This window comes from Anthonomus grandis, chromosome 5 (genome assembly GCF_022605725.1).
Source record: "Anthonomus grandis grandis chromosome 5, icAntGran1.3, whole genome shotgun sequence".
Classification (NCBI taxonomy): Eukaryota; Metazoa; Arthropoda; class Insecta; order Coleoptera; family Curculionidae; genus Anthonomus; species Anthonomus grandis.
The window spans coordinates 37,149,201-37,163,651 of NC_065550.1; the positions used below are offsets into that span (position 1 = coordinate 37,149,201).

Below are 14,451 nucleotides of genomic sequence, written 5' to 3' on the forward strand. Positions count from 1 at the left end.
AAGTTTTATCGCAAATATTCCAAAGGTAGAAAGCCATTATAGGCGTTCAGAATCATTACATAGCAGACATTACATAGAAGGAAATAAATTTATCGCAGAGACTATGTGGCACATTGCAAAGCAAAAAACTGTCCATATTGTAATTACCTTTTCTTTTATCGGATTTTCACTAAGGAATTTAACATTTTCAACTACACTCCCAGAAATGACCAGTGCGAATTATGTGTGGCATATTCCAATGCAGATTCCGAAGAAAAGGAAACCATGAAGACCAAGTATAAAACGCATTTAATAGAAAAGGATTTAGCACGTGCAGAAAAGCATTCTGATAAGGAGAGCTTTGCTAAAAGGCCCAATGTTAAACTTGCAGTGTATGATTTAGAAGCAGTTTTTCAATGTCCTAAAGGAAAAGCATCAATTTTCTACTACAAATCTAAATTAAACGTCTTTAATTTTAGTATTTACGATCTTATTAACAAAACTGCAGATTGTTATGTATGGCATGAGGGTTTAAGTAACAGAGGGGTCAATGAGCTAGGAACTTGCATTTACAGATATATTCAGGAAGTTTCTGATAATGACGGTGAAACGGAGTTAATTTTTTATTCTGATAATTGCCCTGGCCAACAATAAAATAAGTTTATGCTTAGTTTGTATTTGTATGCAGTTAGAAGTTTAAACATCAAATCAATCACTCATAAATATTTAATTAAAGGGCATACTCAAAACGAGGGTGACTCTGTTCATTCCACAATTGAAGGATATCTTAAAAAACAATTAAAAAGTTCACTCTTGTATACTCCTGACTCATTTATAAGTGCTATAAGAGCCGCAAAGAAAAAAGGTCCACCATATAGAGCGATCGAAATGTCATTCGACGATTTTTTGGATGTAAAAGACATAAATGCTCAGTTAAGATTTAATTTGTCCAAAGATGTAGATAACAATGTAGTTAAAGTGTCGGACATAAAAGTGGTTAAATTTGAGAAATGCTCATCATACACGGATGGGTTTAAAGAAGCTAAAGTAATATCGCGAAATAGCAAACGTTTAATTAACCCATCAGATCCTATTCAGTTAAAAAAAGCTTTTTCCAATAAACCAGGAATCCCTGAAAATAAAAAAAAAGATTTGATTAATCTGGTGAGAGGAAATTACATTCCAAAATATTATGCAACTTTCTTTGAGTCATTATAATAGTCTTTTAAGACTTAAATTTTTGTTTATAATTTTTTTTATGAGTAAAGTATTATGTTAAAAGTTAATGTCTTTGTTAGCTCATCAACTTTTGTAATGTAGATGATAGGTTTGTTTATCTAGAATAATGTCACATCTCAAAAGGGGGTTTTAAATTTCCCAGTTTTTACCCCTAAGTTATCAACATCATAGACAATAATATTAATGAATATTCACTTAAAAGTTATACATCGATATACTGAAAGAAGTAAATCATTTCATTTATACAAATAAAAATAATAACCTAAAATAATTGAATAAAATTTTAAAACGTGTTTATCTCAAAATGATCTTCTTTGGATTATGTCACTCTTCTTGATAACCGACGATATGTATTAGCCCACCATATATTAACTATTGTCTTAGATGTTAATACCGAGTATATGTTGGCTGTTCCAACACAGATTAAAATTTTTAATTGATTAGAAATTTTCTTTTAATTCATGAACTCTATGATCCCTAGGATTAATTTTCCTATTTAGAATAGACGTAATAACAGCAGTAGCTCATTCTAATGATATTATCCTTCACGAATCATTTTCACTGTATTTTTTCTATGAGTACAGAAATTTTTCATAAAATTAGAACCACATTGAATGACTGTTTTGACATGGAATTGTAGAAAAAAACTTTTAAATTTATTGGTCTATTTTTGTGATTGTATGTATATAAAGAATTATTGAATTATAATATTACTATTATACAAATACCTGTAAATTTAATCGTGGCAAAGGCACCGGTGGGAGTGTACCGGTACCACCATAAATAGACCCCGGATGCCTCTGCATGGTACTATTCATTTGCAACGTGGGATAACCGAATAATGCCGAAGAGGGTCTGGTCGGAGCTAATCCAGGTTCGGGCTATAACATGTGGAAGTTAAAGAATATTCCGTTACTGATGATTGTCTTACCGCATAATGATTCGCCTGAGCCATAACGTCCGCGATTTGGGCCCACCTGACCCGATCCTCGAGGGTGAGTTGATAAGGGGGTGCGCCCACCACGGGGGTTTTCACGGTATTACTCGCCGTTGCCATGTAACCAAAGACGGGGCTGCCCACTGCCGCTTTTTGTTCTCTGCTCCATTTTCGACTGGAAATTTAAGTAAAAAAAGAAATTTAACCTCAAATGTGTACATGGAGATAGATGAAAGTAGGGTAAGATAGGACCGCGGGTAAGAAGGGATTTTTCATGTTTTGGAAGTAAAAAGTTCTACCATCTACTTTATACTCCAGTAACTGATTACTGTTATTATTGCAACAAATTTACATCGACGATTGTGTGCAATAGTTTTTGATGCTTTGTAGATGACTTTTCTGGCTGCTTACAGCGGAAACCATTGGACAAAAATGTATATATCTTCAAAATTTTTATTTGAACTGATTTGATTCTTGACCAAAGTATATCAGAAACAATCCTCTCAATACTATACTTTTCGTTTCATAACGGTACTTCAAGCAGTTCAATATCAAAAATTCCAAATCTTTTGGCATAAAATGAAATTATTCAGAAATGTATGAAAAATATAACGAGAGACAGAAAAAAATTACTTAAATAATAAGATGGCTAATAATTTAACAACTTTGTTTTCAAATTTGTTTTTATCGTACCAAATTGTTCCTGAAAAATCTAAGCTTTTTTAGGTTATGAGAGCTTAATCATACACGCATGTGTATTCTTTATACGATTTTTCTTCTATTTGTTTAGATATATATTTTGTTTAATTACCTCCACATTACTAAACAGACCAATGTGAGTCCAATGATTATAATGGCGGCCACGCTGGCTCCGATAGCTACTCCTAAAACTTCGCCGTCTAGTTCGCATTGGGCACCATAATAGTTCCCTGTGCACCTGTGGGAAAAATATATTTATGGAATATTGGGCTTATTATCCAGTTTTTTTTTAGGTTGACTTATTTAGGATTCAGTTCTGAAACGGTTGTTCTAGGAATGTGCAAAAATAGAGTCACTAAAAACGTTCGGTAACCGTCTCTATCGAAACTAATAAAAGTTGCAGTATTACCACCGGCAGATGTAAATTTACTGTATGCCGCTTCTCGAAAGATTTTCTTCGTGATTACGAAATCATTTAAAAAATAATTACAGCGCTGTAAACAATGATTTTGTATTGTTTACTACAATGCTGCACCGTCCGTTTTTTTCACAAATTGTAGCGAATTATTTCGTCTTATTTGTGGCAAGAAATCAAATCTGACAGTCTTCTAAAGTCGTCAAGCATATTTTGTTACAGTGAAACCAAGAAATGTGTTAAATGGTTTTTAATATATTTATTCTACTCTTAGTACTTGTTAAAAATTAATTAACTATTAAGAGAAAAAGCTTCAAATATACTAATCTTTTATTTTTGACAATATTATGGTGGTTTTCTTAACAACGTGTCGATCAGTAAGTTTCAAGAAGTTATAAGGTCTCATAATAAATTAGTATATAGGTACTTCTGTAAAATGTCTAGTATAAGATTATAGTTCAACAATTATTCTAGAAATATGCCTTTCCTGAGAAAAAAATTCTGATTTTTTTTTACTTTTATGTAAGTTCATTTGTGTGGGGCGGTTTTATGAATTTTTCAAAAAATATCTTCGCACAATAATTAAAAAATTGATTTTCTTCAAAAAAATTACTTTATATTGGTAAAATTGTTAAGGAATTTTTTTTATTCAATATTGAAAAAATTGATTTCGTTGTTAAATTGAACAAAAAAATCGTCTTTAAAAAAAGTGTGATTTTCTTTGAAAAATTGTAAAAGAATAAATATTTTTGTAAATTAAAATTGTGAAAATAAATTATTATTTTAGTAAATTTGACAAAAAAGCAGCTTTTTGAAAAAAAGTTATTTTGGATTAAAAATGGAAAAAAGACCGATTATCTTCTCGAAATCGTCTCGAAAAGAACGAGCAAAATATTAATTTTTAATAATTTTGTATTTTTGAATAATTTCGTCTTTTTGCAAAAGTTTTTTTGATAAAATTCTAATAAAGTTTTTTTTTGTTGGAAAAATGATCAAAAATTAATTTTTTTTGCCAAATTTGACAAAAAAATTATTTTTTTTTTTAAAATAGTCAAGAAAAAATTCGTTTTTAAATTAAAAAAAAATGTTTGCTAAAATGTGTTTTGTTTAATTTGACAAAAAAACAAATTGTCTTAAAGAGACTGTCTAAAAAATCAGGTTTTCTATAAAATATTAAAAAAACATTTTTTTTTTTTGAGTTGGTCGTTGACCATGGCGACGATCGCAGGTTTAGGCGACAGCGACGGTGTTTTTAATTGCTTTGTGTGCAAATTGGGTTTTGATGATGTAAAATCAGTGATCGAGTGTTCCGTATGTAAAAAGTTTTATCACGGAAAATGTGAAAATATTGATTTGCGGGGTTTCCATATAAGAAAGGGTTCATGTTCTGTACAGTCACAAATTCAGTATAAACTTGGTAAAAATTACAGTGTTGACAGGCCTAAAATTTTACAACATCGAATTAAGGTAATTGGACTTAATGAGAAGGAGCATGAGATAAGTGATAGTGATATTATAAATAAGGTAATCAAACAAAATGATCTAAATAGTAATTGTAGTAATTTTAGCTTAAAAATATTGCATAGAACCAACGTTTTAAACCATAGATTCAATTTAGTATTCAAAGCTGATGATGTAACCTATAATATGTTTATAAATAGGGGAAAAATGAATATAGGGTGGAATCGTTGTCCTGTTTACAATGAATATGGAGTAATTAGATGCTATAATTGTTGTCAATTCGGCCATTTCAGCAAAGAATGTAAACAAAAAAAAGTATGTTCCAAGTGTAGTGAAGAACACGATATTAAGGAATGCCAAAATAATTTTAATAAATGTGTAAATTGTATCTTATCAAATTAAAAGTATGGAATGTCTCTAAATGTGGATCACGTCACTTGGGATATAAATCAGTGTAAAACACTGAAGAAGATGGAAAACATGCAAAAAAATAAGTTTTTTAAATAGCAATTAGGTAGTGAAATGGCAAAAAATGCAAGTATTGTATATTTTAATTGTCAGGGTTTTTTAAATAACAAGGATAATATAATTGTATTTATAAATAATTGGCAACCAAAGCTCTTATTCTTATCTGAAACTCATGTTTGTGAGGAAATTGAGCACTATGAGTTAAAGATCAATGGATATAGAATTGAACAGTGTGTCACAAATAATAGAAAAACTTGGGGAGTAATGGTTTTAATAAGAAGTGATATTAAATATTCCTTAAGAACTGTAGAGTGCGTTTAAAATTATGTATGGTGTTTGTCTATTGAATTTTCCTTACGCAGAGTTAAATATCTGTGTACTGTTATGTATCATTCTCCTCAAAAAGAAAATGCAAAATTTTTGGATTATTTCGGTAGTTACCTCGATCAGGCCACTGTGTTTGAGGGTATCAACATAATAATGGAAGATTTTAATTTTGATTTACTGAAGCCTTCATTTTATGGTGAAAAAATTATATCCCAAATCTATGCAAATGGTTTTAATCAAATTGTTGATACTCCCATGCGCATTACTGATAGTAGCAGAACCCTAATTGATTATATTGTCACGAATGATAAACATATATCTTATAAGGTACACTTAACGCCTAAAATTAGTAACCACTGTATATTGTCTATTTATCCCAAACAAAAATTTAATGAAAATTGTGATATAATCATTTACCATAGATCTATGAAAGAATATAGTACAGATAGGTTACAAAATTATGTTTTTGGGACTGAATGGACGAATGACAGTGCGGATGTGTAAATGTGTTAGCAAATATTTTTGTAAACGACATTACTAATATTTTAAATCAAATGTGTCCTAAACGAAAGTCCGTTATAAAACAGAAATATTTGCATAAGGGGTGAATAACTGAAAATATTAGGAAAAAAATGTATCAAAGGGACAAGCTATATGTTAGAGCCGTCAGGAAGAATAATGATGTCATCTGGAGGGAATACAAGAAACTACGAAACTCTGTGGTTGGTCTAATTAAGGGAGAAAAGAATAAGTTTTATAGAGAAATTATTGATGGGAACAAAAACAATCCCCGCGAAATGTGGAAAAACCTAAAAAAATTACTTCCAGAAAAAAACTCTTCATTGCCTTTAGAGATTAAATTCGACAATCAATTAATATCTAAGGAATTAATAATAGCTACAGAATTTAACAAATGTTTCATAAATAGTATTGAGGAAATTGTAAATACCATTCCAGAGAATTCATTTTTTGCAAATGAGATGGATGCCACTGTTGACCAGTATAGTAAGTTTTCATTTTTCAAAGAAATATCTTTAATTGATTTAAAGAAAATTTTAAAGAATTTAAAAAATGTGGGGGGTGGTGAGAATGGGATCTCAAACCGGTTGTTGTGCAATGTTTGTGATGTTGTTGGAAATCGTTTGTTGAATATTGTAAATGCATCACTTTCAAGTGGGATTTTTCCTGAGGCCTGGAAGGAGTCGATTGTGATTCCTGTGCCAAAGGTTCAAAATACTTTTTATCATAGTGAATTTAGACCCATAAATACAGTAGAAATATATGAAAAGGTGTTGGAACTTGTTGTAAAAGAACAATTACTGAATTACTGCAATAATAACAATATTATGGTTATAAATCAGTCTGGTTTCCGTGAAAGTCACTCTTGTGCATCTGTAATTAATAATATATGTCATAGTTTTTTAAAGGAAATTGACAAGGGTAATTACGTATTGGCAGTATTTTTAGATTTCCGAAGGGCATTTGAAACAGTTGATAGAAAGATCTTATTGAAAAAACTTCAATTTCTTGATATTGGGCAGACCGTATTAAATTGGTTTGAATCATATTTATCCAGTAGGCGACAAAAAGTTAAATTTAAAAACTGTGTTTCAGAGTCATTAAATGTTGAGTTTGGAGTTCCGCAGGGTACTGTTTTGGGTCCTCTATTATTTCTACTTTACATAAATGATATAGTCAAATCTGTTAATCGTTGCAAAATCGAATTATTTGCTGATGATACAATGATTTATTTGGTAGGGAATGATATAAATCATATGCAAGAGAGTGTGAATAATAATCTAAAAGGCTTGTTTGAGTGGCTTTGTAATAATAATCTTAGTATTAATACATTGAAATCAAAATTTTGTTTGTTTGGAAAAAAAAAATAAGTTGTCGAATATTGATTTGGAAAACTTGAATATTAGGATCAATGACACAAGAATAAGTCACGAAAACCAAATTAAATATTTAGGAGTTATATTTGATTCAAATCTAAGTTTTTACGCACATGCTGACTATATCACAAGAAAATTTGCAAAAAAAGTTGGTTTTATTGCCGGAGTAGGATCTAAATTGTCACTGGGTACAAAGTTGTTATTGTATAATAGCATTGCAGCCCCACATCTCGAATTTTGCGCAACACTTTTGTATAATCTACCAAATTTTAAAATAGAAAAACTGCAACTTGTACAAAATAGAGCTATGAGAACCATTTTAAACTGTAATAGATACACACCTATCTCAACAATGCTTAACGTATGCAATATGTTTCTGTAAAACAAAAAATTATGTTCAATTATATGTTTTATTATTTAAAATTAAAAATAACTTGTTACCACAGTATATTTGTTACAAGATTAAATTTTTCAGTGATGTACATAGCTATAACACAAGAAATTGTAATAATTTTATTTTAACCGATAGATGTGCATCTAGTCAAATGTTGAATTCTGTTTTATATAAGGGCTTGTATGAATATAATATGTTGCCAATTACTATAAAAAATTGTGATGGTTTAACTGCATTTAAAAAACTTCTGAAAGAGCATGTTTAAGTTTAAATCATTATTTGTGTATTTTATTTATTATGTATAATTTTTTCTTACTCCATTTTTTTTTTTATTTTATCTGTTTAAACAATACGTTAGTAGGTGTGCATTTGTGGTCTTGTATGTGGCTTTTACCAACTTTTGGATGGGCCACTGTGGGGAAAGACCTAGATCGGGGCCGAGACGGTGTTTGCGGACCGGAATAAAGCGGCATCCATGGATTACCGGGATGCTGTGGTTCCTGGAAAAACCGGGGCACCGCGGGTTTTCGCCGGGTTGACCCCCATTGAACCCAATTCAACTAGGCCACAACTTGACCCAGATACAGGTGTCGTCATTGCCGCTATGCGATTTTATATTTCTATAGTTTACAATAACTTGTTTTGTCAAATCATCGGTTTGCAGTGACCCACGTATGTATTAATTCGATATTTGTTATTCCTGCTTACGAAAGTAGGTTATAATGTACTGGGTTTACAAAAATATTATAATTTCATTGAACTTTGTAAAAATGTATTGTATTTTATATGTAGCTTTTTTTTATGCTAAATAAAGCTTATTATTATTATTATTATTATTATTAAAATGTTGACCATAACTTTTTTGCCAAATTTGATAAATAATAAGTTCTGAAAAAAAATCGATTTTCTTAAAAAAAATAGTAATAAAAAAAAATTTCTTAATAAAATTTTGAAAAAAAGAAGTATGGAAAAGATATAAGCATTTTATTGCTAGGTATTTTATTATTTTGATTTTTTTCCAACTTCCAAGGCTAATTTCTTTATTGCAAAAAATTAAAAAAAAAATACTGAGATAGTTATATAAGTTATATATTATAGTTTATCAACTAAACAGAGGCAGCTATATTCTAAATTTCAAATCTTTAACATCGTTAATTTCAGAAATATCAGCATTTTGTTGCTAGGAATTTGAGTTTTTTGTCTGAAACTGACAAAAAAAATGGTCAAAAAAAATTTAACTCGAAATATGTTTTTTTATCATGAAATTGTTAAAAAAGACCCTTCTTTCATTGTAAAATTACCAAAAAAAAAATAAGTTAACCCTCGATTGTTAAAAAATACTATTAAAAAAGTTGCTTGGTAAAATGTTTAAAAAATGATATTTGGGATAGGAAAAAAAAATTAGAAATTTTTTGACTTTTTTTAAAACACGAAATAATGAACTTTTACTAAGAAAATATTATGTTTGAAAATAATTTTTTTAATTAATTAATAATTTGACCAAAAGATATCTTGGTTTAAAAAAATTGACTTATTAGTGACAATTTTCCAAAAGTTGGTTCTCTTGCTCTTGATAAAACATAAAAATTTCGTTCTCCTCTTTTAAAATACTTTAAAATATAATTTATTTTGATAAAAAAAGTATTTTTTAGAAAATATTTTCACTAAACATTTATAAAACGTTCATAGAACATCCCTGTCTTAGAACATTGAAAGACCTTTCAATGTTCTAGGATCCCTGTATTAAGGTACCTTGGAAGCACGCATTAAATTTGTCGTACCATTTTCAGTGTTATCTGATGGATTGAAATGGTGGATTTTCAATTGAGATGGAACAATTGAAAAACCTCCTAAATCAGCCCAAAACTGGCCAAACAAACTAATTTCGCAATGCAAACTTAATAAGATTTCATTACTCTCCACCTTTTTAAAATAGACTATAGAACACCTAGTCAACTTCCATAGAACACACCAGTACCAAAGTTTATATAATATATTATAGTATATTCTATACACTTTTCCAGTACTAATAAAGCACATAATAACTTAATACTTACGTGCAGCTCTCCTGCCCGTTCATATATTTACACTCCCCCCGGTTACTGCAATGGGCAGCCGGACATCTCTCGCAAAACCTTCCCGCTCGATGTTTATTATCCGACCAGGGATCTCGCAGTCCCGATTTACATTCGCACTTAAAACTACCGAAAACGTTAATGCAGTCCGCTTCCGAGTGGCAATCGTGCAGTTCCGGAGACGAACATTCATCCAAATCTGGAACGAGATGAATTTAGTACTAGAGAAAACTAAGAAGAAGAAGAAATGAAAGAAGGAGGAGTAAAGATAGAAGAAGAAACGTTTGATTCAATTGACTGTGAGAAATCAACAATTTCTTCCAAGCATTTGAGGCCCTTAAAGGAGAAGGAGAAGAATAGATTGATTCAATTGCCTATAAGAAATCAATAATTTTTTCCAGGCATTTGAGGTCTTTAAAATGAAAGAAGAAAGGTTTGACTCAACTGTAAAAAATTAATATTTTATTCCAGGCATTTAATAATATTAGTAGTAGTAATAATAATAATAATAAACGTCTTTATTTTAACCTCGACAAAGGGCCGCATATCCGTTGAATTAACCGAGTATATAGTAATCACATTACTAATCTACATGTGTCTATTTGATTTTTATTTTTGTTAGGAAAGTACTGTATCGAAAGCTCACTGTTGAGAAAAGTGGACTGTATTTATTGTTTTTTGACAATTTTATTAATGGTTGTGAGACCTTACCTGGTTTTCTCTCGATTACAGTTTTTCACTAGCGTTAGCTGGGCAGCTTTTTCTCAGTACGAAATGCGGTTTATCCCATAAACACGGGATTGTAGGTATCGAGTGGTACTAGATGCGTAAGCGATGCGGTTTAGCGAATTTACTTCTTCTGATAATGGGTTTCAACGAACTGGCCCAGTATGTTGGACGCGCACCTTTTTATAAGGCCTCAAAATATTCTTTTGGATGCATTTGAATAGAAATACTTCTACACAGTGAGCCAAGCGAAATTGAGTTAAAGTTTAAAGTTTAATGAAAATTTGAAATAGAATAAAGAACGAACTACTTGATTGAACTGTTGTAAAATTTAAGGAAACTGAACAACATGTATAGAACAAAATAAAACAACAATTTTAATTATTAGTAATTTTGTTACTGAATAGCATACAAGTGAAACAAATGATTAACAATTGATATGAATACAAATTAATAGCTCATAAAAACTGGCAAAAATGACCCAATTTACAAAAGAAGAAAATTAGTATAAACTAAATAAAAATTAACAAAAATAATAAGAAAATAGGTACCCAGAGAAAAAAAACTAGGCAACAAAATTTAAAAAAAAAATATTTACAATAAGGTGCACAGATATATGTTCGACTCTCGGCTACAAAATCATTTCTTTCAGCTTATGTTTAAAGGATGAAAATATACAACCGGCAAAATGTAGATGCCGATTTAGAGGTCCTTAAAGGGGAAGAAGAAGAATAAAAAGAAAAGTTTGACTCGACTGCCTGTAAGAAATCAATAATTTCTTCCAGGCATTTGAGGTCTTTAGAGAGGAAGAAGAAAATGATAAAGAAGAATAAGGAAAAGGTTGGCTCAACTGCCTTAAAGAAATCTATAAATTTTTTCAGGCATTCGAAGTCCTTAAAGAGCTAAAAGAAGAAGGAAAACAAGAAGAAAAGTTTGACTCGACTGCCTGTAAGAAATCAATAACTTCTTCCAGGCATTTGAGGTCCTAAAAGAGGAAGAGGAACAAAAAGAAACGTTTGACTCAATTGCCTGTAAGAAATCAATAATTTCTTCGAGAGACATTCGAGGTTCCTTAAAACAAAGAAGAAGATAAAGAAGAAAAAGAAAAACAAGAAGAAAGGTTTGACTCAATTGCCTATTAGAAATTAATAATTTCTTCCAGGCATGTCAGATCCTTAAAAATGAAAAAGAAGAAGAACAAAAACAAAGGTAAGGACACAAAGTCACGGTCTCATCCAATCTATATAATTTCTTAAAAAAGGCTTAAAAGCTACACGTGTTTCGCTCCTGTCGGAGCATCATCAGGCCTAGACCTACACAGATCACATTACAACTCAGTTACATTACAGAGTTGTAATGTGATCTGTGTAGGTCTAGGCCTGATGATGCTCCGACAGGAGCGAAACACGTGTAGCTTTTAAGCCTTTTTTAAGAAATTATATAGATTTGATGAGACCGTGACTTTGTGTCCTTACCTTTGTTTTTGTTTTCGTTTGGTCTCTTAGAGAAAAATGGATGATACGTTTCTAATTAAAAGAAGAAGAAGAAGAAGAAACGTTTAACTCAACTGTCTGTAAAAAATCAATAATTTCTTCCAGGCATTCGAGGTTCCTTAAAACAAAGAAGAAGAAGAAGAAGAAGAAGAAGAAGAAAAACAGGAAGAAAGGTTTCACTCAATTGCCTATATGAAATCAATAATTTCTTCCAGGCATTCGAGGTTCTTTAAAACAAAGATAAAGAACATGAAGAAGAAGAAGAAGAAAAGCAAGAAGAAAGGTTTGACTTAATTGCCCTTTAAGAAATCATCAATTTTTCCAGGCATTCGATTTTCCTTAAAACAAAGAAAAAGATGAAGAAGAAGAAGAAGAAAAACAAGAAGAAAGGTTTGAGGCAATTGCCTGTAAGAAATCAATAATTTCTTACAGGGATTCGAGGTGCTTGATAACAAAGAAGAAGATGAAGAAGAAGAAGAAAAACAAGAAGAAAGGTTTAAGTCAATTGCCTATTAAAAATTAATAATTTCTTCCAGGCATTCGAGGTTCCTTAAAACAAAGAAGAAGAAGAAGAAGAAGAAAAACAAGAAGAAAGGTTTCACTCAAGTGCCTGTATGAAATCAACAATTTTTCCAGGCATTCGAGATTCCTTAAAACAAAGAAGAAGATGAAGAAGAAAAAGAAAAACAAGAAGAAAGGTTTGAGTCAATTGCCTGTAAGAAATCAATAATTTTTTACAGGGATTCGAGGTTCCTGATAACAAAGAAGAAGATGAAGAAGAAGAAGAAAAACAAGAAGAAAGGTTTGAGTCAATTGCCTATTAAAAATTAATAATTTCTTCCAGGCATTCGAAGGTCCTTAGAACAAAGAAGAAGATAAAGAAGAAAAAGAAGAAAAACAAGAAAAAAGGTTTGATTTAATTGCCTGTAAGAAATCAACAATTTCTTCCAGGCATTCGAAGTTCTTTAAAACAAAGATAAAGATGAAGAAGAAGAAGAAGAAAAACAAGAAAAAAAGGTTTGACTCAATTGCCTGTAAAAAATCAATAATTTCTTCCAGACATTCGAGGTTCCTTAAAACAAATAAGAAAATAAAGAAGAAGAAGAAAAACAAGAAGAAAGGTTTGACTCAATTACATATTAGAAATTAATAATTTCTTCCAGGCATGTCAGATCCTTAAAAAAGAAAAAGAAGAAGAAGAAGAAACGTTTCAATCAACTGTCTATAAAAAATCAATAATTTCTTCCAGGCATTTGAGGTCCTCAGAAAGAAAAAACAAGATGATAAAAAAAGAAGAAGAACAAAAAGAAAAGGAGAAGAACAGGAAGAAAAGTTTGACTCAACTGCCTGTAAGAAATCAATAATTTCTTACAGGTAATTGAGGTCCTTAAACAGGAAGAAGAAAATGATAAGGAAGAAGACCATAAAAGAACCTTTGACTCAACTGTCCGTACAAAATTAATAATTTGCTTCTAGACATTTCAGGTCCTGACAAACAAAGAAGAAAATAATAATAAAGAAGAAGAAAAAGAATAAGAAGAAACGTTTGACTCAACTGCCTGTAAGAAATTAATAATTTTTTCTGGGCATTCGAGGTTCCTTAAAACAAAAAAGAAGAAGAAGAAGAAGAAGAAAAACAAGAAGAAAGGTTTGACTCGACTGTAAAAAATTTATATTTTATTCCAGGCATTTAATAATAATAATATTAATAGTAAACGTCTCTATTTTAACCTCGACGAAGGGCAGCATAGTTGTTGGCCTAACCGAGTATATAGTAATCCCTTTACAAATAATTACTGACCTACATGTATAAAACAAAATAAACATAAATTATTAGTTATTAGTGATTTTGTTTCTGAATAGCATGAACAAGTTAATAGGTCATAAAAACTGGCAAAAATTGCCAATTTACAAAAGAAAAAATAAAGGCTAATTAATGTAGTATTAACTTAATAAAAATTAACAAGAATATTACCAAAGTAGGTACCCAGAGAAAACTGCGATAAGGTGTAAAGGTATAACAACTCTTGACTACAAAATCATTTCTTTCAGCTTATGTTTAAGGATGAAAATTTAGAACTGGAAACATTTGGATGCTCATTTAGAGGTCCTTAAAGAGGAAGATGTAGAAAGGTTTGACTCAACTGTCTGTAAGAAATCAATAATTTCTTACAGGGATTCGAGGTGCTTGATAACAAAGAAGAAGAAGAAGAAGAAAAACAAGAAGAAATGTTTCACTCAATTGCCTGTATGAAATCAACAATTTTTCCAGGCATTCGAGATTCCTTAAAACAAAGAAGAAGATGAAGAAGAAAAAGAAAAACAAGAAGAAAGATTTGACTC

At 30.5% G+C, this 14,451-nt stretch overlaps 1 protein-coding gene across 1 annotated transcript in view; it reads right to left on the minus strand.

Annotated features, from left to right (window-relative positions):
* Positions 1 to 14,451, minus strand: part of LOC126736402 (uncharacterized) — a 70,310-nt gene that overhangs the window by 6,777 nt on the left and 49,082 nt on the right. The window contains exons 13-16 of the mRNA XM_050440731.1: positions 9,872 to 10,088; positions 2,967 to 3,092; positions 2,150 to 2,330; positions 1,947 to 2,099 (exon numbers count right to left, since the gene is read on the minus strand). Coding sequence (XP_050296688.1) covers positions 1,947 to 2,099; positions 2,150 to 2,330; positions 2,967 to 3,092; positions 9,872 to 10,088 — 677 coding nt within the window. The remainder of the gene's footprint in view (positions 1 to 1,946; positions 2,100 to 2,149; positions 2,331 to 2,966; positions 3,093 to 9,871; positions 10,089 to 14,451) is intronic.